Below are 26,307 nucleotides of genomic sequence, written 5' to 3'. Positions count from 1 at the left end.
AATTAAGGAAACACTTCCATTTACCACTGGAACAAAAAGAATAAAATACCTAGGAATAAACCTACCTAAGGAGACGAAAGACCCTTATGCAGAAAACTGTAAGACAGTGATGAAAGAAATTAAAGATGATACAAACAGATGGAGAGATATACCATGATTGGAAGAATCAACATTGTGAAATGACTATACTACCCAAAGCAATCTACAGATTCAATGCAATCCCTATCAAACTATCAATGGCATTTTTCACAGAACTAGAACAAAAAATTTCACAATTTGTATGGAAACACAAAAGACCCCGAATAGCCAAAGCAATCTTGAGAAAGAAAAACGGAGGTGGAGGAATCAGGCTCCCTGACTTCAGACTATACTACAAAGCTACAGTAATCAAGAGACTATGGTACTGGCACAAAAACAGAAATATAGATGAATGGAACAGTATAGAAGCCCAGTGATAAACCCACGCACATATGGTCACCTTATCTTTGATAAAGGAGGCAAGAATATACAACGGAGAAAAGACAGCCTCTTCAATAAGTGGTGCTGGGAAAAAAAGGACAGCTCATGTAAAAGAATGAAATTAGAACACTTCCTAACACCACACATGAAAGTAAACTCAAAACGGATTAAAGACCTAAATGTAAGACCAGACACTGTAAAACTCTTAGGGGAAAATATAGGCAGAACACTCTATGACATAAATCACAGCAAGATCCTTTTGATCCACCTCCTAGAGAAATGGAAATAAAAACAAAAATAAACAAATGGGACCTAATGAAACCTAAAAGCTTTTGCACAGCAAAGGAAACCATAAACAAAACGAAAAGACAACCCTCAGAATGGGAGAAAATATTTGCAAACGAAGCAACTAACAAAGGATTAATCTCCAAAATATACAAGCAGCTCATGCATCTCAATATCAAAACAACAAACAACCCAATCCAAAAATGGGCAGTAGGGCTTTCCTGGTGGTGCAGTGGTTGAGAGTCCGCCTGCCGATGCAGGGGACATGGGTTCGTGCCCTGGTCTGGGAAGATCCCACATGCCGCGGAGCGGCTGGGCCCATGAGCCATGGCCGCTGAGCCTGCACGTCCGGAGCCTGTGCTCCGCAACGGGAGAGGCTGCAACAGTGAGAGGACTGCGTACCACAAAAAAAAAAAAAAAAAAAAAAGGGCAGTAGACCTAAATAAACATTTCTCCAAAGAAGTTATACAGATTGCTAACAAACACATGAAAGGATGCTCAACATCACTAATCATTAGAGAAATGCAAATCAAAACTACAGTGAGATATCACCTCACACCAGTCAGAATGGCCATCATCAAAAAAATCTACAGGGCTTCCCTGGTGGCGCAGTGGTTGAGAGTCCACCTGCCGATGCAAGGGACATGGGTTCGTGCCCCGGTCCGGGAAGATCTCACGTGCCACAGAGCAGCTGGGCCCGTGAGCCATGGCTGCTGAGCCTGCGCGTCCGGAGCCTGTGCTCCGCAACGGGAGAGGCCACGACAGTGAGAGGCCTGCGTACCGCAAAAAAAAAAAAAAAAAAAAATGTACAAACAATAAATGCTGGAGAGGGTGTGGAGAAAAGGGAACCCTCTTGCACTGTTGGTGGGAATGTAAATTGATACAGCCACTGTGGAGAACAGTATGGAGGTTCCTTAAAAAACTAAAAATAGAACTACCACATGACCCAGGAATCTCACTACTGAGAGATTTCTTATATACCCTGAGAAAACCATAATTTTAAAAGAGTCATGTACCACAATGTTCATTGCATCACTATTTACAATAGCCAGGACATGGAAGCAACCTAAGTGTCCCACGACAGATGAATGGATAAAGAAGATGTGGCACATATATACAATGGAATATTACTCAGCCATAAAAAGAAACGAAACTGAGTTATTTGTAGTGAGGTGGATGGACATAGAGTTTGTCATACAGAGTGAAGTAAGTCAGAAAGAGAAAAACAAATACCGTATGCTAACACATATATATGGAATCTGAAAAAAGAAAAAATAAAGGTTCTGATGAACCTAGAGGCAGGACAGGAATAAAGACACAGATGTAGAGAATGGACTTGAGGACATGGGGAGGGGGAAGGGTAAGCTGGGATGAAGTTAGAGAGTGGCATGGATAAAAATACACTACCAAATGTAAAACAGATAGCTAGTGGGAAGCAGTTGCATAGCACGGGGAGATCAGCACGGTGCTTTGTGACCACCTAGAGGGGTGGGATAGGGAGGGTGGGAGGGAGACGCAATAGGGAGGAGATATGGGGATATATGTATATGTATAGCTGATTCACTTTGTTATAAAGCAGAGACCAACACACCATTGTAAAGGAATTATACTCCAATAAAGATGTTAACAAAATTTTTTTAATAGAATAAAATTTTAAAAAAGTCTAGTAGGAGACACAGGAGCAAGATCAACAAGGTGTGATAAGAGTAAGGATATCGGCAAGTACAAGAGAACGCAGAGGGGGCAGCGGACTCAGCCTGGAGAGGTCAGGAAAGCCTTCACGGAGGAGATGGCCTCTGGGCTGAGTGTGGAAGGATGAAGTGGAGTTGGCCGTGGAGAGGAGGTGAATGGAGTGTCATGGTGTCCTGGCGAGAGACACCAGCCTGCAGAAAGGTGCAGAGGGGTGAGAAAGCAGAGGAGGCACAGAAGGCTCACAGCTGCTCCCATTCTCCCCTTCCCACTTCATCTTGCTACTCCCCACATGCTGGCAGAAGCACTCCTCACAGCATGGATTCCAAGACTGGAACTGAGTGACTTTATATATTTTATTGATATATGTATTTTGAAAGATATGTTAAAGTCCCAAAGAATGCTGTAAGAATGCTGTAATAGGGAAGAACAAATCTGACTCCATATTAGATCTGTTCCTTTTACTTTAATCTTTGTGCTCTGTTTCCTGTGCTTAGCTGTGCTGGTTCTGCATCTTTTGTAAAAGGATGTTGCCTATCAGAATTCCCTGGTGGTGCAGTGGTTAAGAATCCACTTGCCAATGCAGGGGACACGGGTTTGAGCCCTGGTCTGGGGAGATCCCACATGCCGCGGAGCAACTAAGCCCGTGCGCCACAACTACTGAGCCCACGTGGCACAGCTACTGAAGCCCGCGCGCCTAGAGCCCGTGTTCCACAACAAGAGAAGCCCCCGCTCACCGCAACTAGAGAAAGCCCGCACGCAGCAACAAAGACCCAACACAGCCAAACATAAAATAAATAAAATAAATAAAATTTAAAAAAAGGATGTTGCCTATAGGCTGAAATATACAGGATAACTCATTCTCAAGGCTTTGCCCTTTAAGAGTCCAATCATATATAGAGATAAAACGTGGGAGAACAGAGAATAACATTTGTCTTATTGGAGGTTTACAGGAACATTGTGACCTGACCTACATGGACGTATGTAAGAACGAAGGATTTCTACACCAAGAAGTTTGCAACAACTAACCACAGCCCTCCCTCACCTTGCCTTTAAAAGTGCTTTGCTGACATCCTTTAAGGAATTCGGGGTTTGGAGGGCACAAGCCACCCGTCTCCTCGCATGGCCCTGCAATAAACCTTTCTCTGCTCCAAACTCCGACATTTCAGTTTGTTTGGCTCTGTGCACTGGGTAACAAGATGTTATGAGAAACATGTCCTCATGAAAATGGTTTCCTTGTTTAATGGGCTCTATTGGTTTAAAATGAGGTAGTAGCGAGGACTTCCCTGCTGGTCCAGTGGCTATGACTCTGTGCTCCCAATGCAGGGGCCCCGGGTTCGATCCCTGGTCAGGGAAGTAGGTCCCACATGCATGCCACAACTAAGAGTTCGTATGCCGCAACTAAAGATTCCATATGCTGCAGCTAAAAAGATCCCACATGCCGCAAAAAAGATCCCGCGTGCCACAACTAAGACCTGACGCAGCCAAATAAATAAATAAATATTTTTAAAAACAAAACAAAAAAAATGAGGTAGCAGGTTTATATTCTGGGGGAAGAGTTACCTATACAGGAATTAGTACATGGCACTGGGGCAGGGGAGGGGGTCACCCATTGCATGCCCAGATCAGTGTACCCGTTTCTAGGCAGTGGCCCTCACTGTCTATCCTAGGTGCCAAAAATGGTGACCTGCTTGCCCCTCTCTTCTTGAGGCCACAACTCAGACGGGCTGGGCTAACAGTCAGGATCTGGCATCTCGGGTGCTGGGGCGAGATGCAGGACAAACTGCAGCAGAAATGGAACTCTTGCATACCTGCAGGATTTAGCATTTAAGGAAAATGAGTAAAGGGAGCCTGGGGAGAGGGCAAGTAGGAGAGCACAGGCTTGTCTAAAGGGGCCAACTGCCCCCAGCTCTGCTGATCCAGGTGATGGCTCCAAGCCAGGGCCCGACCTCCTGATCTTCTGGGACGCCGCTGGGTTTTGTGACTTCCTACTCTGATCACTGGGACCCAGGCTTCCTACTGTGATCGGTGCAGTTCTTTGATTTCAACTTTTTAGAGTCACCCACACATCCACCTCCCCAGGACACAAACACAGTCCCTGAAAGAGCTAGACTGAATTGGGTTTCAACATCCACCGCCTCACAGCACCAGAACCACTGCTATTCCATTTTGGTTCTCCCCCCGTCAACAGAGTCTACCTCTTCCTTCTCTCATAGTAATTTGACTTTGGGGAGCCTGTTTCTCTTCCCTCCCACTGGATTTTCAATAGAGTCACAAGTAACCCCAATTTTTAAAAATTATGGTAAAATGCACATAACATAAAATCTATCATTTTAACCAATTTAAAGTGTACAATTCAGTGGCATCAGTATATTTACAATGTTGTGCAATCATCACCACTATCTAGTTCCAGAAGCTTTTCATCACCCGAGAAGGAACCACACATGCATTAAGCAGTCACTTCATTCTCCCCTCTCCCCAGCCTCTGGCATCCACTATCTGCTTTAGTCTCCATGGTGTCTTCTTAGTGCGTAGATCCACTGTCTCTATGGATCTGCCTATTTTGGATATTTCATATAAATTAACTCATATAATATGTAGCCTTTTGTGTCTGGAGTCTTGCACTTACCATTTAATATTTTTGAGGTTTATCTACTTTGTAGCATGTTTCAGTCCTTCCTGAATGATATTCCATGGCATAGTCATGCCACATTTTGTTTATCTATTCATCAGCTGATGAACATTGGAGTTGTTTCTACTTTTTGGCTATACTTTTTTTGTTTGTTTGTTTGGTTTGGGTTTTTTTGCGGTACGTGGGCCTCTCACTGTTGTGGCCTCTCCCGTTGCGGAGCACAGGCTCCGGACGCGCAGGCTCAGCGGCCGTGGCTCACGGGCCCAGCCGCTCCGCGGCATGTGGGATCCTCCCGGACCGGGGCACGAACCCCTGTCCCCTGCATCGGCAGGCGGACTCTCAACCACTGCACCACCAGGGAAGCCCCTTGGCTATACTTAATAGAGCTGCTATGAACATTTGTGTGTGAGTTTTTGTTTGAGCACATATTTTCAATTTTTTTTTTTGAGTATATACCTAGGAGTGGAATTGCTAGGTCATATGGTAATTTTATGATTAATTTATTGAGAAATCACTAATTGTCTCTCACAGTAGCTGCATCATTTTATATTCTCACCAGCAATGTATGACGGTTCGTCACATCCTTACCAACACATATTTTCCATTTTTAAAATTATTATTCTCATAGCCATCCTAGTGGGTATAAAATGGTATCTCATTGTGGTTTTGACTTGCATTTCCCTAATGACATCGAGCATCTTTTCATTTGCTTGTTGGCCATTGGTATATCTTCTTTGGAGAAATGTCTATTGAAGTCCTTTGCTCTTGATAAAACTGAGTTGTTTGTCTTTTTATTGTCGAATTGTAAGAATTCAATATATATTCTGGGTACTAGACCCTTATCAGATATACAACCTGCAAAACTTTTCTCCCATTCTGTAAACTGTCTCTTCATCATGTCCTTTGATGCACAAAGTCTTTAATTTCGATGAAGTCCAATTTATCTATTTTTTCTTTGTTGCTTGTGCTTTGGGTGTCATGTCTAAGAAACCATTGCTGAATTCAAGGTCATAAAGATTTAATTCTATGTTTTCTTACACGAGTTGTATAGGTTTAGCTCTTATATTTAGCTCTCTGATCCATTTTGAGCTAATATTTTACACGGTATAAGGTTAGCATCCAACTTATTTCTTCTGCATGTAGACTGCAGTCTTCCCAGCACCATTTGTTAAAGAGACAATTATTTCCCCCATTGAATAGTCATGGTACCCTTGTCAGAAATCAATTGACCACAGCTGTATGGGTTCATTTCTGAACTCTCAATTCTATTCCCACAATGTTGTGTTTTTTTTAAGTTAAAATTTATTGACCTTCTAAATAAGGTATAGGGATTGTGATTAAAGCTTAGTATATACTTATTAAATCCTAACATATTTAATACTGCTTCCAATTTAGCATAGGAATTACTTCCCAAAATGTTCATCTGGATTGAAAAAGTATTTTTTAAATGTGGCAATGTGGTTTAGATGAGTATACCACATTATAAGTCTACTGGAAATCCAAAGGGATTTGCCTTTGAGGAAGTTGAAACAAAAGAACAAGCAGCAAAATGTCTTCAGATCCAGATCCATCACTAAAATATGGAAATATAGTTGACCCATGAGTAACATGGGTTTCAATTGTGTGTGTCCCCTTGTATGGTTCAGTACTACACAATCCATGGTGGGTTGAATCCATGGATGTGGAACTTCAGATACCAAGGACCAACTGTGGGACTTGAGCTTCCTCCCATTTTGGTATCTGCACAGGTCCTGGAACCAATTCCCCATAGATACTGAGGGATGACTATTTTTTTTTTCAGTTTCAAAGCAAGAACGACCACTTAAAAGTGATAGGGAGCCCAGTCATGACAAACTTGCAATCATCAACATCCTTTAACCTTTTACTTTCCTGGATTAGTTTCCCAAGAGTCTTGTTTCTTCCAGAAGGGTTCTCCCATGGGTTTTTATAACTAGGCATCTTGAGAAATTTTGGGATTGGGATGACTCAATCCCTTTCCGTCCAGAAAGTTCCTAGTTTCTTTATGCAGATTGATCCAATGCACCCGAGAGCTCTACTCACCAAGAGGAATTTGGAGAACTGGGCTTATCACACTCAAGAAAAATAAAGTTCTTCTTATAGCTTCTTCTTCCAGTGCATGGGGTATGGGGTGTCTTCCTTGTTTTAAGAAAACTACTCAAGTGATTTTCTTTTTCCAAAGTAAAGAAGACTTGACTGTTTCCAGCTGAAATTATAAATGAAAGCTACTCTTGCTTAAAAAAATAAAATTTGTCTATAAATGTATAATTTAAAAAATTATATACACATATAAAGTACTGTATATGTATCTACCTATAAATTATAAAGTTATGCAAACTTCAGAGAATAAAAATGACCCTATATTTATGTCATAGAACATAAGGTAATCCCCCAAATCATTTAAATTACAAACCAATGTTTTTATAATGTTTCCTAAAGTCTCATGTTCATAGGGTTAGGTACCTTCAACATTTCTGTTATGGGTAGGAAGGTTATCAGCTGTGGTCTGAGCAAGCCCAAATCCTCCTGGGAGGCCAAAAGGGGGGCTTGTCCACAACTTTCCCACAAGCTTCTGTTTATTGGGATATAAGCACACAGAAATCCCCACATTTCTGTACTGTGACAGCTGATACCCTTAATGAGAATAAACTCGAAGGATCTTCTGAATCACTAAAGAAAGGCTAGCACTAATTATAATCAGCAAGTTGACTATGTTTTATTATAGTCAAATTCTTTCTTTACCATTGGTTTATTCTTAAAGTTTGGAAGGATACACGAGGAGTGTGGGTTCCTCTAGGGAGGAAGTGAAATTGGTCGGGAGGGGGGCTTTCACTTTTTACTACATATTTTTCTGGATTGAATTGTTTGGGATGTTTACAATGAGCATATATTGTTTCAGGAATACCCGTGTTTAAATTTTAAGTAACAGGCTGCTGAGAGGCAAACAAGAGTTCTTTTACTTAAAAATAATGGATGGATTTTTGCTACAATCCCTTGAATCCCATTACCTAAGTATTCAACAAACAGAGACACCTGTTTCCCCATCATTCTGGAGGCCTGCCGTTGTTCTCAGGGTTCTGCTCATCAAGTTAGGGTGACTTTCCTCCTTTTAGCCAGAGACCCTTCCTCTTTTCCTTGATTTCTTTCATTTCAAATTGAGGACTGCTGTTTACCAATGCGAAATATAGCAACCTTGTTAGTTAACGTCTCATTACCAGGAAAGCCTGGAACCCTAGAGAAGGCTTTTGTGAGCCCTGGGGAAAGCATGTCCCCATTGAACTGGGCTAATCCCGGTCATTATTTTTATGATTAGGGAATCAAGCTAAATAGCAGTGGTTGTGTCCATCAGCAAATACCGCAGAGTGCAGCGTGAGGTTTAACACATAAACAATTTCTTTGCAAAACAAAAGCTCCCTTTTGAGTGGCTTTCTACTTTTACTTCTTTAAATTACCACTTGTAGTCCTTCTGCTCTTCCAGGAGAGGCACACTGAGTTTTACACGTTATTGCGTACTTGACTTTGGGGTAAGACCAGGAAGAAGACACCATTATGTGGATGTGAATTTTTTAAAATGCCCATTAAGAGAGCAAACCTTAAGAGTTCTCATCACATGGAAAAAAATGTTTTTTCTATTTCTTTAATTTTTAGTCTATATGAGATGATGGATGTTCACTAAACTTATTGTGGTAATTATTTCACAACGTACGCAAGTCAAATCATTATACTGTACACCTTAAACTTATTCAATGCTGTATGTCAATGATATCTCAATAAAACTGGAAGAAAGAAAAGAAACAGAAATATAATACCCCCCCCCCAATGCCCATGAACCAGTCAAATTCTCCTAATGATATATTACTCCAATGAAAGCCAGTACAGGGTATTATGCTGGTGAAGAAAGCCAATTCTGGATCAGAAAGCCTGAAGCTGAATCTCAGCTCTGCAAATTACAAGCTGAGAAACCTTGAGCAAGTTGCTTAAACTCTCTGAGCCTCCATTTCCTCATCTGCAAAATGGGATAGGGATAATGCAAATATTTCCTTCACTGGGTCAGTGTAAAAAAGAGATGAGATATTGTCTGGCACAAAGTAAACTCTCAATGTGTTAGCAATTTCTTAAATCAATTAATAAAGTAATGAGAATAATCTGAATTCAGCTCTGAAGTTGCATCCTACAATTGCTGTTAGGATATGGAGCCAAGAGGCTGAAGAATCAGTGATTCATCAGATTGAAAGTGAGGTCTTCTCCAAGGGTTTGCAAAGTATTGAGTACATAAAGGATTTCATAATTGTATAACTTTAGGCATTGGTTAGCTGGTAGACAAGTAACGTGGCTGTGAGGTGGCGACTGCAGGCAGGGAAGGAATGAGAGGCTGCCTGGGAGTGATATTACCCTTCGTAGAGCTACACTTCTGAATTCCTATTAGCTCAGTTTTCCTTGCTTCTTGGCAAATCAGACAAAAACAGGGCTTCCCTGGTGGTGCAGTGGTTGGGAGTCCACCTCCCAGTGCAGGGGACACGGGTCTGAGCCCTGGTCCGGGAAGATCCCACATGCCGTGGAGCTGCTGAGCCTGTGCGCCACAACTACTGAGCCTGCACACCACAACTACTGAAGCCCATGCGTCTAGAGCCCATGCAGTCAAAAATTTTTAAAAATAAAATGAATAAGTAAAATAAATAAATTTATTTTAAAAAATCAGACAAAAACATGGCAGTAGCTATCCTCTCTGGATGATTCCCTGGAGCTTTTCTAATTGCTTTAGAGGAAGATACTTAACGTATTACATTTGCTACTAAGATGCTGGAAAGTAACACAGTGGACAACCCTTCAGCAGTGCTCACAAGAGGAAACCTCCAGCTTGGTGTGAGATGCCTCAGAAGGTTATTACTACATGTTTGCCATGACTTGACATACTAGTGATTATACTGAAGCATTTTACACTCTAGAAAGGCAGATTTCAACATAAAGAAAACATAGGTTTGTGAAATCTCTTTCAATTACCTACTGAAATATTCACAGTTCCCAACTCCCTCACAAATTCAATTTTCTCTCCGTGAATATGCTTTGTGATTTCTTCTCAGATATTTGGCAAAACGAAGTTGGTTTCATTCTGGTGGTTACGAGTGTTCCTTACTGTCTTTAGGAACTAATTATAAAAACCTGCAGAAATCACATATTTCCTGGTGTTGTAGAAATACAGATACTCATCTGCGGTATGACAGTATGCTTCTTAGGAGTTACTTGGGCTTTCGGGGAGAATTAGAAGTGTGTTCTAGAGTAGCGTTTTTATTTTTAAATTTTTTTCTTCCTGTTTTGTTGAGATATAATTGACATACAGCACTGTATAAGTTTAAGGTGTATGATGTGACTTACATACAGCATGAACTGATAATCACAGTAAGTTTAGTGAACATCCATCTCATATAGACAAAAAATTAAAGAAGTAGAAAAAAATGTTTTCCTTGGGATGAGAGCTCAGCATTTACTCTCTTAACTTTCATACATAACACACAGCAGTGTTAATTATATTTATCATGTTGTACATTACACCCCTAGTGCTTATTTACCTCATAACTGCAAGTTTGAAACTTTTGACAGCCTTCATCCAATTCCCCCTCCCCCACTCCCACCTCTGGTAACCACAAATCTGATCTCTTTTCCTATGAGTTTGTTTTTGAAGTATAATTGACCTACAACACTATGTTAGTTCCTGTTACACAACATAGTGATTCGATATTTCTATACATTTCAAAATGATCACAATAAGTCTATAGTTACCATCTGTCATCACACAAGGATATTACATAATTATTGACTATATTCCCCACACTGTACATTTCATACCCCTAACTTATTGACTTTGAAACTGGAAGTGTGTACCTCTTAAGCTCCCTCACTTATTTCTCTCCTCCAGCCACCCTCCTCCCCTCTGGCAGCCACCTGTCTTTTCTCTGTATCTATGACTCTGTTTCTGTTTTATGTTTATTCATGTGTTTTGTTTTTTAGACTCCACATATAAGTGAAATCATACAGTATTTGTCTTTCTCTGACTTATTTCACTTAACATAATACCCTCTAGGTCCATCCATGTTGTTGCAAATGGCAAGATTTCATTCTTTTTTATGGCTGAGTAATATTCCAGTGTATACATGTATATACACATCTTCCTCATCCGTTCATCTTTTGATGGGCACTTAGATTGGTTCCATTAAAGAAGCATTTTTTAAATGGTGGGTTGTAGCACATTAGTGGGTAGTAAATTCAATTTAGTGGGTTGTGAATAGCATTTTTACATATCAGTCTAATCTGATAGAAAATAAGAGTTTTCCTTTATCATTAAGGACCCTCTTTAGAACACTTTAACTCCAGTCTTCCTACTCTCAACTTTCATGATTGTTGTCTAGAATTTCCATTTCCCCTCAGTTATCCCCCATTGGGGTCTGTGTGTGTGTGTGTGTGTGTGTGTGTGTGTGTTTTACATATTACATTGTATATATATGTTGCATTGTATTATATATATTTGTATATAATAGTCAATGCATATGTATATAATAGTCAATGCCTATTTAGATTTATCAGTTTCCTCATTCACCATTTTTCTTGCATCCCACTCCCACTCCTTCCTTATGGGTTCAATTTCCTTCTAACCAAAGAACCTCATTTAGTAGTTCTCTCAGTAAGCGATGTGTTTGAAAATGTATTTACTCTCGCTCTTGAATGATAATTTCGTGGGGCATATAATTCTAGGTTGAACATTACTTTCCCTTAGGATTACATGATACTACACTGTTTTCTGGCACATACTACTGCTGATTGGACGTCTTAGTGTCATTGTTTTTCCTTTGTAGGTAATTCTTCCTTCAAGATAGCTTTAAGGCTTCTTCGCTTTTGTCATTCCAAAGTTTCACCATGCGTTTTGATGTGGTTTTGTCCTTATCTATCTAGTTCAAGATTCACGTTTCTTTAACTTTGTAATATTCTCACTCAATATCTCTGTGAATGTTGCCTCTGCCCATTCATTCTATCGTCACCCACTGAAACTCCTATTAGATTTTTATTGGACCTTCTCATCCCGTCTCTGTCTCAATGCTTTTCCACATTTCCCATTTCTCTCTCTCTGCTGCATTCTATTGCCCAGCTTACTAATTACTCCTCCGGCTGTGTCTATCTGCTACTTAACTCATACCCAAAACATGGTCCATGGATCAGCAACATCAGCATCACCTGGGATTTGTTAGCAATGCAAATTCATGGGCTTCACCTGAGACCTATGAAGTCAGGATTGAGTTAGAGAGTGGCGCCCAGGAATCAGTGTTTTCACAAACTCTCCAGGTGATTCTGATACTCACTGAAGTTTGAGAGGTACTGCGTTAGCCCATTCACTAAATTGTTTTCATTTCTACTTAGTTCTTTTTCAAACTTCATCTTCTTTTTTCCTTATAGCCCTTTCAGCAAGGTTTATAGTCTTTTAAAAAATTTTTAGTAAATCTCTATAATCATCTTAAACAAACTTATTTCATAGTTTCAAACTGCCATTCTTGGGGGCTTGGATTCTCCAGTTGGTTGTATTTACTGACTCCCCGCTTCCTTGTTGGTTTATTTTTATTATGAGCTCATAATCACTGAGGGCCCTAATTCCAGGTCCAAGTTTGCCCAGGTCTGAGGTCATGTCTTTTATCCAGGGGTCAGTAAGCTTTTTTTGGTAAAAAGTCAGATAGTAAATATTTTTTGGCTTTATGGGCCGTATTATCTCTGTCCCAGTGACTCAACTCTGCCATTATACACAAAAGCAGCCATAGCCAACTTGTTTTAAAAACATGGGCATGACTGTTCCAATAAAACTTTATAAAAATAGACAGTGGGCTAGATTTGGTCCACAGGCTATAGTTTGCCCACCCCTGCTCTTAACCTTGAGTGGACATTTTCTAATGTAGCCCCCACCTTCCTTAATTGCCTCTTCCATCTCTGGGTATTTCATAAATATTATTGTTTTAAGACCATTTCTTCAACTACCTGACGATACTGAGATCACTTAGGGCACTTGTTAAAAACAGCATCCCAGGCTGTTGCCCTGTAGGTTCTGATTCAGTCCATGTGAGGTGGAAAAAGACGTGAGTGTATTTAGTAAGAACCCCAGGTGATCTAGTGATCCAGAAAGTTTGCGAAACCCACTCTCATGGAAGAGGATGCAAAGAATGAACTTAATGTTGAGGCTGTACCACTTAGTCTCAGTCCTTACTCACGTGTTGCCACGTTGATTATTGCAAATCCCTAAATTCAGAGTCAAGAAGGACCACTCAGCCTCCTAGTGTGCGGTCAGGAGCCAGGGTCTGTGTGACTCATGAACAGCAGCTGCTTTTTGTGAGCTAATCTTTTCAGTGCAATTCTACAAAGTCCTTCCCCCAGGAAACCACACCTATTTTTTTTTTCTTTTACTGAAGTCCCTTTAATAATAAAGCCATACCGCAGTACATACTTGGAAAAAATGGAATTTCCCCCAACGGCTCAGTGATGACAGTTGAGATAAAGTTCATGCAACTTTTCTTGGTACTTGTTTACCCAAATAATCAGGGAATGAGTAAGTTGCAAAAGCATTTTAGGTATTTGATGAACCTTCCAATGATGTACAGGGTTAAATCACAGCAAAGTTTGCTATGCCACAGACTGTGTTATTGCATAAAGCTTTGATCTCTTTCTTACCATCAATACCCAGGGCTGACATTCATGCTGCCCAGATGCTTCTAACGTGCAGTCAAGGCTGAAGGCTACTGTTCCCCACCACGAGTGGCTCTCAAAGTGCCATTCCCCAACCAGCAGCATCAGCATCATTGGAGGGTGAGTTTGAAATGCCCCACTCCGGTCCTGCTGACTCAGGTACTCTGGGGTTGGGGCCCAGCAATCCGTGTGTTAACAGGCCTTCCAGATAATTCTGACGCAGGCTACCATTTGAGAATTGTTGCACTGTGCCCCCAGTGGATCCCTGCCCCTTGGAAAACTTTGCCACTCTCCTCATTAAGAGGGGAGTGTATTCCCCCTTCTCCTGAATCTAGGCGAGCCTGGTGAATTACTCTGACCAAGAGAAGGGAACTGAAATGCTGCTGTGCCAGTTCCAGAGTTAGGTCTCAAGAAGGCTTGAAGCTTCCATTTTTGCCCTCCTGGAATGTTTCTTCCATGATGCTAGGAAGCTGGTCTGGCTGATTGGAGGACGACAGGCCACATGGAGGAGAACTAAAGTGCCCCAGCCAAGAGCGGCACCGACATCCCATACACCTGCATGAGCCACCCTGGACCTTCTAGTGCAGCCGGGAGACCTTCTCGGGGAGAACGCCATCCTGGCCAAGGAACACCTGCTGAAGGGGGTGCAGAGGAGGCTGGACGCAGAGCCCAGCAGGGAGCCCGGCATGGACATCCCGCAGCTGAGGCTGCTGAATGCAGGGTTCACCATCAAACGTACCGACTGAACGCAGCCACATGAATGAGCTGAGGAGAAGGCAGCAGGGGCACCAGCCGGCTGACCCACAGAATGGTGAAAGATAATCAACTGCTATGACTTTAAGTCATTAAGATTCAGCAGCAGAAGGGACTAAGTTGCGGCTGTGCAATTTGCCCCTGAACTTTGCCTTGAAGGGCAATCGGTTAGCCCTTTAAAGCAAAAGTCTAGGAAGGCTGGGAATGTGGCTGGTCCTAACTGCCAGGCAGGGTGCCTGGCTCCGTGGGCACTGCCCTGTGCTGTTGTCACACAGGCCCCGTGCTTCAAAGAGCTTCACGCTTGTTCTAAGGCTCTGCTGTCGCCATCTGGAAATTCGTAATAACTCTGAACAAAGGGCCCTGCAGATTATGTAGCCAGTCCTGCTAAATGCAGCTTCTTCATTTATTCCTCACGACAATCTTAAGAATTGGGTTTATCAGCTCTCATCACATATTTGGGATACGTTGTGAGCAAATAAAAAGGGGGGCTTTGCAGACAGTCTGGCAAGTCGGCAAAGCATTTTGGGGGCCATGTTAAGAAGAATCCCCTTGCTGACAAAACCCAGAGTATATTTAAACAACTACAGGACCAGGCAGCGGGAAGGAAAAGGGCCTGGCCTGGGAAGCTAAGCCCCGAGAAGTCCAAACTCACTATTTATAGTGCTGTGGCCTATTTTGGCCTGCTGGGAGGCCCTGAAAATTGCCTGAGATCTGGGCCTGGAACTGATGATGGAAACCAGGCACTTTCATTCTGGGATGTGGCTGGAATCATGCTGGGCACAGACAGAGGTCTTTCTGATGAGCTCAAGGACATTTTGAAAAACAGGATTTTCTTTGACAGAGAATTTTTTAAAAATTAAGGAAAACCATCAGGCCGTGACCAGGAATATATTCTTAGGGAAGAAAATGCATGGATCACATCAAGTCAATAAAGAGCTAACAATTAGCCAGGCACTGTGCTAAGTGCTTGACATGTACCATCTCCTTTATATCCTCACATACAACCCTGAGAGGGTAGCACTATTATTATCCCCATTTTACAGGAAAGGAAACTGAGGCTTGGGAAAACTAGGTAATTTAAGGAAGGTCACAGGGTTGGTAAGCCAGGATCCAAACCCACATCACAGCGCTCCATCTGCCCAGGCTGTCACCTACAGCACTGCTTCTCTAACTTTGGCATGCAAGACTCACCTGGGAGTCTTGTGAAGATGCAGATTCTGATTCAGGAGGTCTGGGGTGGGGCCTAAATTCTGCATTTCCAACAAGTTGCCACGTGAAAATAATACCACTGGTCCACAGATCATAATTTGAGGAACAAGGATGAGTCTTCCTTCTTCTATTTTCAACCTCCTGCAATCTGCTCCCTCAACAGCAGCCTGAGTTATTGGGGTAGTTTCCAATGCTGCATAATAAGTGAACCCCGAAATTGGGTGGTTTAAAACAACAACAAGCTCTTATTCCCTCACACAGTTCCTGAGGGTCAGGAAGCCGGGTGTAGCTGAGCTGGGAGGTTGTAGCTCAGGTTCTCTCATGGGGTTACAATCAGCATGGCAGCTTGGGCCTGTATTCCCCTGAAGGCTGGACTGGGCGGGAAGAGCTACAGCTAAGATGGCTCACTCGTGTGGCTGTTGGCTGGAGGCCTCGGGTTCTTGTCATGTAGGCATCTCTGTGGGGCAGCTCATGACATGGCAGCAGGCTTCTCCCAGAGTGAATGATCCAAGAGAGAGACACTCAGACTGCAGTGTCTTTTATAACCTAATCTTGGAAGTGACAAACCTTTATACTGTCATATGCTATTGGTCACACACAGCTACTCTGGTACAGTTGTGGGAAGGGACCCCCAGGAATGTGAGTACCAGGAGACAGGGGTCACTACTACCACAGTTTCCTGATGAAAAGTGAGTCAGATCATGTCACTCCTCTGCTTCAAACCCCATCATCACTTCTCATCAGAGTCAGCATGAAAATCCAAAGTTCCATCAAACTGACGAGAGCTCACACTTGACTGCATGGGACCTGGTCCCTGACTACTTTCTCACGTCCCTTCCCTCATCCTCAGCTCACTTTAATCAACCGCACTGACCCTCTTGTTGGTCCTCATATACCTCCAGCATCTTCTTGCTCCTGCAGGCCTCTGCATGTGCTTTTCCTTCTGCCTAGAATGAACTTCATTCACATCTCTTCTCAAATAACACCTTTTCAGAGAGGCCTTTCTCGACCAGACCCACCATCTGAAATGGTAGCCTGTGTTATTCTCTAGCCCTTTGGTTTGCTTTATTTTGCTTCACGGTACTTACTTGTACTAGATAATGTTCAGCTCGGAGTATACTTCTCAGCTCCATTGACGCTGGGCTTGGCCATGTGACCTGCTTTGGCCGACAGAATGTGTGAGGAAGTGGCGTGTGCCAGTTCCCAGCCCCCACCTTAAGACTCATTGTGTGTGTGCTTTGTTCACCCCTTTGAGAGCTTTTGACCTCTGTTGTAAAAAGAACAAGCCCCTCTTAGCCTGCTGATCTCAGAAGAATGACAGACCCTAGAGCAAAACTAACTAGAATCCAAATGCCTGGAGCCAAGCGTAGCCAAACCCAGCCTAGAGCAGCCCTGGCTGATCTGCAGACATGGGAGTAAGATGTAAATGTATGTTGTAAGCCACTGGGTTTGGGGGTAGTTTGTTAAACAGCATTACTGTGACAATAGCTAACTGATACACTTCTTGACATTATATTACAGATTGATGTATATCTGTTTATAGTCCATGGCAAGAATGCAACCTCCAGGAGGGCAGGGACTTGGTCTTATTCCCTGCAGTATGTCCAGCATCTAGACCAATGCCCACCTTCTGCATAGTAGGTACTCAATAAATACTAGTAAACGAATATCAGTGAGTGAATTGATTCTGACTGTAGATCCTGCTTAGCAGCTTAACTTTTATGCCTGACTGTTTTCAAAGTAGTCCAAGAATTTGCAAAGTATTTTTAAAAATTGTCTTGAAAAGGAGTTCTAGGCAGCATGCCCTCCATGAGGAGAATGTGACGCACACAGAGGTGTCTGCATTGTCTCTGTGCCAGATGCCATCCCTCTTCACCTGGGCCACATCTGAAGCCATCCAGAAACGACAGCCAGCTCCTGCCTGAGAACGGAAGTGCTGCTTTAAATGACGCTGGTTCACCTGGTCGGGCGGCTGTCCCCAGAGGAAGGCCAGGGAGATGGCTAACGACACACACAAAGGGAGGAAATGCCCCCCACCACCACGTGGAACAGCTGCACCAGGAGACACCCCTCTCTGGAGAGGAGGAAGAGGAAGTCAGCAAAGCTGCAAAGCTGACCAGCAATCTGGGGAAGCCGACACTCACGAGAAAGCAGAAGGAAAAAAGAAGCTGGTCCTTAGAACACTCGTTGTCTGGACTTGCCGAGGAAATAAAAACTGACACTAATTCTAAAGGTTTTTTCAGTCCTGCCATCTCGGCGCACTTTGGATTGGGAGTATTTTGAATGAGAAAATATTTGGCCAAATTCCTACCTGCCAACTACATTAGAAGGGTGTTTCCCTTAAAACACAAATGCTCAGCATAGATCTATGCGTGCTGATGTGGAAAGCTGTCCTGAAGGCTAAATGAAAGGTCAAGATGCAGGCTGTGGAGTGTGAGCCCATATTTATAAAAATATCCCGTATTCATAAAAAGTGCAATACATATACATAAATGTTCGTATACACAATGGAAAAACACTGAAAAGACACACACCAAACTGTCAACAGTGGTTGCATCTGGGAAACAGGTTTAGAGTAGGACAGGACTAGAGATTTCACATTTTACTTTAAACTATTTTAACAATACTTGTTATGTTCTGAATGTTCGTGTCCCTCCAAAATTCGTATATTGAAGTCCTAACCCCCAATGTGATGGTATTAGGGGGTGGAGCCTTTGGGAGGTGACTAGGGTTAGATGAGGTCACAAAGGTAGGGTCCTCATGGTAGGATTAGTGCCCTTATAAGAAAAGATCACAGTGCTTGTTTTTCTCTCTGCCACGGGTGGACACAGTGAGAAGGCAGCCAACTGCAAGCCTAGAAGAGGGCTCTCACCAGACCCCACATCTGCCAGCACCTTGAGCTTGGATCTCTCAGCCTCCAGAACTGTGAGAAATAAATGTTTGCTGTTTAAGCCACCCAGTCTGTGATATTCTGTTAGAGCAGCCCAAACTAAGACATTATTTCTATATGGTTTCATTTTTGCTTACAATGAATATTGGCCTTTTTACAATAAAAATATCAATAAAAGACTTTTTCATACAAAGATGGCCAATTTTTTTCTGTACCGGAGCTGACATGCTGCTCCTTGCAATATTTTCAGAGGTGGTCAGATGTGGTTGTAAAAGGACATCTTGTTTCACACAATGATTGCCAGTGACAAGGGGCCCTTCTCTGAGAAGCAGACCTCCTCTCACTGGCTCTGAGGTAAGGGTTGGATCATGAGATATTCTGTACTTCTATCCTTGGCACTACGCCTCTGCTTGCCCGTCCTTCTAGTTACATCAGTGTTTGCTTTCTGCAAACATGCTGACATGACCCATCCTGGAAGGATCCGAGGTCTACAGTGTTACCCAGTTCTGCCAATATCACCACAGTCTTGAGGAGTGTATTTATACCACTTCTTGTCTCCGTCTGTGTGTTGGCGTTACAGTTACTCTCATACACCAAGCAATCTTTTAAGACACACACAAAATTGACAGAGAAACATTGATCTTTCCAGTTGGTCTTTAAAACCTCTCATTTGTTTAGGAACTTTTCCAAGAGGAAAAGACACTGATATGTCTTTCAATTACATCAACATTAATACCATCCATTTCTGCATCTACAGTTCACAGGACACTTTCTCATGCGTTGCCACTGAAAATCATTTTGATCCTTCTGATAACCTAGTGAGATAGAGTGGGCAGCTATTACTGTGCTCAACTTAAAGAGAAATAATTTGAGACTCTGAGTTTAGTGATTTGTCCTGGACCATTCAACTAATAGGTAGCAAAGTTGATTCCAGTTCATCAGTGGGCCTAAACCCTGGTGCACGTTAGAGTCACCTGGGTGCTTTAAACAAATGCCCATCTCCTGTTCTCACCATAGTCAGTTGAACAAGAATCTCAGAGAATGAGGCCCTGGGCATTAGAATTTTAAAATAAAATCTTTCCACAGATGACTTTGATACATAGCGAGCTTGAGACCATTGCAATCTGTAGGTATAAATAAGCCATCCTTACGTTACTCTCATGTGCTTATTCATCACCAGGTGAAGGCCTCCCTTGTGCTGGAGTTCTACAGTAGAATACTGCACAGCAATAAAAAGGAAGGGGCTGCTGATGCACGCAGCCACGTGGAAGACCTTCATATGTATCAGGCCAAGTGAGAGAAGTCAGACTCAAAGGCTACACACTTTATGATTCCATTTGTATGCCATTCTGGAAAGGCAGAACCATAGTGGAAGAAAACAGATCATGGGTGCCAGGCCCTGGTGGTGGGAGCAGGGGTTAACTACAAAGGGGCAATGTGAGGGAATTTGGGGAGATGATAAACGTTCTATATCTTGATTAGGGGAGTGGTTAGACTATATGGATTTGTCAAAATTGAGAGACTGTACCCTAAAAGGGTAAATTTTACTGTATGTAACATGCATCTTAATAAGCCTGATTAAAACACACATACACACACACAATGCTACACTACTACACACCCACTAAAATGGCTAAAATTAAAAAGACTGACCACACCAAGATCAACAGATCAGGACTTGGAACAACGGGAACTCTCATACGTTGCTGGTAGGAATGGCTTTTTCAAAAAAAGGGGAGAGATGGGGTTTTGAGGACAGTTACACCTGGGCTTGAATTCTGGCTCTACCACTTATCATTGTGTGATGTTGGCCAAGTCACTATGGGTTTTTAGGCCTTGGTTGGTTCATCTACACATGGGATAATAGAAGTATATACCTGCCTACTTTATAGCATCAGCATAAGGCACAAAGGAGATGTTGCTTGTGAAATGCTTGATGCAGTGCCTGACACATAGCAATGACCGATAATATTAGATTTGGCTATTCTTAACATTATTATCATTCTTCTTGGTACAGCTGTCTCTGGGCTCCTCCAGGAATGGGTGAGCTCTGTGTCTACAGTTCTTGGCAAGTAGAAGGCCCTCAACACATGTTTATCAAATGAAAGAATGAACAAATGAAGTCGCACGCAATGGAAGGCGTAAGGCCTCTATTTGAGTATAATGGCAGAAGGGTTGGCACTGGTCATTCTTGGGAGCATTCCACTTCAAGCATTACAGGTCTAATTTCTGAATTCCCAGACAAAACCAGGACCTCTACATCACTGAGAAGTTTAGGAGTTTTATTCTACTTGTTCAGTGGGACTTGTATAGGTGGCCTTCGCCTCCCTAATGGCTTATAAATATTTCCCACATGTTAGAAAATGCTCAAAATCAATTTCAAATACGTGGGTTTCACAAATACCTCTGGAATAGCCTAACAAAGAGATCTCTTTAGATTGAATCTTCTGCTTGGGAAGGTAATGTGGTAGTGGAAATGGACTGAAACTGGATTCATGAGGCAACAAACAACAAGAAGATCCCATAGAGAAGACAAATCTTTCCACACGGAGTTCCTGGTAGGGGAGCCCTTAGGCCGAGACTGCTCATCAAATCACAAAGGGCATGGCCAGCCTCTCTGAGGCTTGCGAGAAATGGCTGTGCACCATCAAGAGGGGAACTGGCGGTAATCTGATGCAATGCCCCATTTCTAGCATTCCTTTTGCACAATACAATGTCTGACTTTTCCTGGCAAAGTCTGCTCACCTGCCAGCAGATATCAGCAATTGGAAGAGAAATTCCAAATGAAGAAAATCTTTTCTGTCCAGTTCTCAGATGAACTAAACGTGCCCAGTATGCCTTCAGCTGATGCTCTCCTTTAAAAACCCTTCTTGGGGGACTTCCCTGTTGGTCCAGTGGTTAAGAATCCATCTGCCAATGCAGGGGACATGGGTTCAATCCCTGGCCCGGGAAGATCCCACATGTTGTGGGGCAACTAAGCCCGTGCACCGCAACTACTGAGCCTGAGCTCTAGAGTCTGCATGCCACAACTACTGAGCCCACGCGCTGCAACTACTGAAGCCCATGCACCTAGAGCCCATGCTCCGCAACAAGAGATGCCACTGTAATGAGGAGCCCACATACGGCAACGAAGAGTAGCCCCCGCTCGCCACAACTATAGAAAGCCCGCACGCAGCAACAAAGACCCAGCGCAGCCAAAAAATATATACATATATACAAAATAAAATTTAAAAAATTAAAAAATTAAAAATAATTTAAAAAAATTAAAATTAAAAAAATTAAAAAGTCTGCTTGGGGATCATAATTTTTCATAGCAAACTTCATTTCCTCACATTACAAGGCTTGGTGAAGAGGTGGTTCATGAAGGCCAATGATAAAATGAATACACTTTTCTCAAGTGTAACCTCTGGGAAATTAATAAGCACAACTGTTGAGTTCAGGGATCTTGGTGCATAAGCAACTCCCCAAAAGGAGCCGGGCTTAACTACAAACGGGCAGCATGAGGGAATTTTAAAAATTTTTTAAAAGTCCATGTTTAAGTGCCTGCTTAAACCCCTGAGAAGAGCTTATAAAATAGAACAATACAGTTTGCTCTTCTCTGTTTTCAAATGCCCTCATTAGAGAGATCATTTAAGGGATTTGATTATTCACTAAAATATTTATGAAGTGCCTAATATGTACCAGACAGTGTTCTAGGGGCTGGGGATACAGGATGAACAAGTCAAGCAACTTCTACCCTCCTGGAGCTCACATTCTAGTCAGGGTGACAGGCAGTAGACAAGTGAATATCCAACACAATACAGGTAGTTGGTAAGTGATAAACAGGGCATAAAACATAGTAAGAGGCTGTGGAGTGATGGGGCGGTGCTATTTTGGAAATGGTGACCAGGAGAGACATCCAAGAAGAACCCTGAATGAGGCAGGAAGGGTACCATGATTGACAGCTGCCAGCACAAAGAACAAACAGCAAGTGCAAAGGCCCTGAGCCAGGAGCGTGCCTGATGTGCCTGAGGAACTACAAGGAGGCCACTAGCTGGCTTTTCTCAAAGATTCCCTGTTAAGGAAAACAGAACCACCACTACCACCACCCCCACCAACAGCTAATATTTATTTTGGATTTATTATGCACCTGGCACTGTGCTAAGCCCCCTCATGTGGACAAATCATCTGATTCAATCTTCATAAGTAGGAACTATTATTATTGACTCAGCCCCCTTCCTTGGTCTCAGCTCCGCTAGCCTCTGCAGTCACTTCTCCCGCAGGCTCTTCACACAATGGCAAGGTGGTTGTTGATAGTCTAGCCTCTCAGCAGGCTATCAAGCTGCTCTGTCCCAGCAACCCTTAGGAGAATCCCAGAATGGAGTTTCACTAGGTGTGACTGGCCTTCCCCTGCCCATCATGAACTAACCCCTGTAGCCAGAAGAATGTGATATTTGAGTGTCCATGTTACCAAATGAATCACATCCAAGCTGTCTCAGGCCGGAGGGAAGTGGGACACTGCACAACTCGAAACCTTGCATGCTTTGTTTATACCAAGCTATTTCTCCTTGAGGGTGCCTCATTTACCCCAGGTCAGTTCACTATTGACAAAGGGATAACTGCACAGATTCTCATCGTTCTCTGCAGGATCTCCATTTTTTTTTTTTTTTTTAACTTTGCAAAGCCACAAAGGGGGCTGCTGGAGCAACCTTGCACTGTATTGTTCATCAAAGAACATTAATGATTGATGGCCATTGTGATTCTCAGTTGTCACAATGCCTGGAGGGGGAGTTGATGTTGGGAGGAGGGGAAAATTGCATGCCACACTGGTGTCTAGACTGAGTTAGACAGAATAAAATAAAACAAATGGGCAGAAGGCTTAAAACACCAGGAGCCTATTTAGGCAGAATAAATATTCAGTGGATTTATCTGGTCTCTGCCTCCTAAATCATTAAAGAAATTTCAATCATTATGGCCCATGAGAACCTCTTATGAACATCATGAAAGAACAGTCTTCTCCATCAGTTGATACCTACTACATCTAGTATTTCATAAGCAGAAGAGCACCACTAATGTGGTAGTCTTGCTTATCACCAAACACACTTCAGAAAGGAGACTGTGAGAGGACCAGATTTCATTCACAATATCCAAATGGATTTTTAAATACCCCACTCAGTTTTGCATGTTGAAACAATCTGGCTTTCTAACCGTTAACGTAGTATTTTGAAAGAAGAAAGAAGAACACGTCTACTTCTACAGAAGTGCTTAATGTCGAGAAATAACTAACTCTCAGGAACCTATTTACAATGCTAATTATAACATCACAACTCTCAAGAATGGTTTACTACAAATAGTTTTTCATACCAGGTGATATTTCTGTTCATGTGGTCAGTTTAAAAATATTTTATGAAATGTCTGGATGGTTTTATGACATCTGAGGTTGTCAGATTTCTGGATTTTAAAACTTCCTGGCAAGAATATTATTCAGACTTAAAAAAGGAAGAAAGTTCTGACACATGCTACAATATAGGTGAAACTTGAGGATATTTTGCTAAGTGAAATAAGCCAAAAGGTTAAAGTCTGCATGATGCCATTTACATGAGGTACTTAGAAGTAGTCAAATTCATAGAGACAGAAAGTAGGAGGGTAATTGCCAGAGGCTGGGACAGGGGGGGAGTGGGAAGTTAATGGATACAGAGTTTCAGTTTAGAAAGATGGATGGGAGTGATGGTTGCAAAACAATGCAAATATACTTAATGTCACTGAACTGTGCACTAAAAATTAGTTAAAATAGTAAATTTTATGTTATATATATTTTACTACACACACAAATTTTTATGGGAGACTGTATTTTTCCTTCATAGTGTTTAAGAAAGTACAAGTAAAGGTTTTTGTTAACTTCAAAAAACATGTTAAGTGTAGTAAAAACTAGACCCCTAGCAGGTAGAAACTGCTGGCCCTACACCCATAGACCCTAGACTGGTTGGAGCTGGAAAACTGATGATCGAGATTCCTGAAACACCACCCTATCACCTCACCATCTACCAATCAAAAATTGCCCATGAGCTGATTAGGCACCCTGCAACTCTCACCACAACACTGTCTTTAAAAACCTTTCCCTGGGGCTTCCCTGGTGGTGCAGTGGTTGAGAATCTGCCTGCTAGTGCAGGGGACACGGGTTCGAGCCCTGGTCTGGGAGGATCCCACATGTCACGGAGCAACTGGGCCCGTGAGCCACAACTACTGAGCCTGTGTGTCTGGAGCCTGTGCTCTGCAACAAGAGAGGCCGCAATAGTGAGAGGCCTGCGTACCGCGATGAAGAGTGGCCCCCGCTTGCCACAACTAGAGAAAGCCCTCGCACAGAAACGAAGACCCAACACAGCAAAAATAAATTAATTAATAAACTCCTACCCCCAACATCTTCTAAAAAATAAATAAATAAATAAAAAATTAAAGCACCTGGGTTCTAGCCCTAGCTCTGCCACTTACTATCTCAACTTAAAAAAAAAAAAAAAAGGCTTTCCCTGAAAGCCATCAGAGAGTTTGGGTCTTTTGAGGATTAGCTGCCCATTCCCCTTGCTGGCACCCTGCAATAAACACTGTATTTTCCTTCACTACAACCCAGTGCCAGTAGATTAGCTCTGCTGTGCATCTGGTGAGCAGACCTGAGTTTGGTTCAGTAACACTGTCCCTCTAAAATCAGGAACAAGACAAAGATGCCCACTCTCACCGCTTTTATTCAACTTAGTATTAGAAGTCCTAGCCTAAGCAACTAGGCAAGAAAAAGAAATAAAAGACATCCAAATTGGAAAGGAAGAAGTAAAACTGTCACTATATGTGGATGACATAATTTTAAATATAGAAAATCCTAAAGACTCCACCAAAAAACTATTAAAAATAATAAATGAATACAGTAAAGTTACAGGATACAAAATCAAAATACAAAAATCTACTTCATTTCTGTATGCTAAAAATGAACAAGCAGGAGGAGAAATTAAGAAAGCAATCCCATTTACAATTGCTACAAAAAGAATAAAATACCTAGGAATAAATTTAACCAAGGGGTAAAAAACCTGTACAGTAGGGCTTCCCTGGTGGCACAGTGATTGAGAGTCCGCCTGCTGATGCAGGGGACACGGGTTCGTGCCCCAGTCTGGGAGGATTCCACGTGCCGCGGAGCGGCTGGGCCTGTGAGCCATGGCCGCTGGGCCTGCGCGTCCGGAGCCTGTGCTCCACAATGGGAGAGGCCACAACAGTGAGAGGCCCGCGTACTGCAAAAAAACAAAACAAAACAAAACAAAAACCAGTACAATAAAAACTCTAAGATGTTGTTGAAAGAAACTGAAGAATACACAAATAAATTGACAGATATTTCATGCTCATGGATTGGAAGGATTAACACTGTTAAAATGTCCATATTACCTAATGCAATCTACAGATTCAGTGCGATCCCTATCAAAATCCCAAGGACATTTTTCACAGAAATAGAATTAAAAGTTCTAAAATTTATATGGAACCACAAAATACCCCAAATAGCCAAAGCAGTTCTGAGAAAAAAAAAGAACAAAGCTGGAAGTATCACCCTTCCTGATTTCAAGCTATTATATATTACAAAGCTATAGTAATCAAAACAGCATGGTGTTGGCAGAAAAACAGATACACAGATCAATGGAACATA

At 42.3% G+C, this 26,307-nt stretch overlaps 1 protein-coding gene across 8 annotated transcripts in view; it reads right to left on the bottom strand.

Annotated features, from left to right (window-relative positions):
* The window catches only part of IQCK (IQ motif containing K), a 126,333-nt gene that overhangs the window by 39,666 nt on the left and 60,360 nt on the right, over positions 1 to 26,307 (bottom strand). For 2 of the 8 annotated variants that reach the window (XM_079946065.1, XM_079946066.1), the window contains one exon: positions 24,356 to 25,900. The exons of 5 other annotated variants lie outside the window; for them this stretch is intronic. In XM_079946065.1, coding sequence (XP_079802191.1) covers positions 25,394 to 25,900 — 507 coding nt within the window. In that variant the 3' untranslated portion in view covers positions 24,356 to 25,393. Of the gene's footprint in view, positions 1 to 24,355; positions 25,901 to 26,307 lie in introns of those variants that run through there. One more of the 8 variants, XM_079946072.1, reaches the window with a different exon arrangement.

The sequence above is a fragment of the Stenella coeruleoalba genome, assembly GCF_951394435.1.
Source record: "Stenella coeruleoalba genome assembly, chromosome: 15".
Taxonomy (NCBI): domain Eukaryota; kingdom Metazoa; phylum Chordata; class Mammalia; order Artiodactyla; family Delphinidae; genus Stenella; species Stenella coeruleoalba.
Note: the sequence above shows the minus strand (reverse complement) of the source record. Positions and strands in the feature narration are given on the sequence as shown.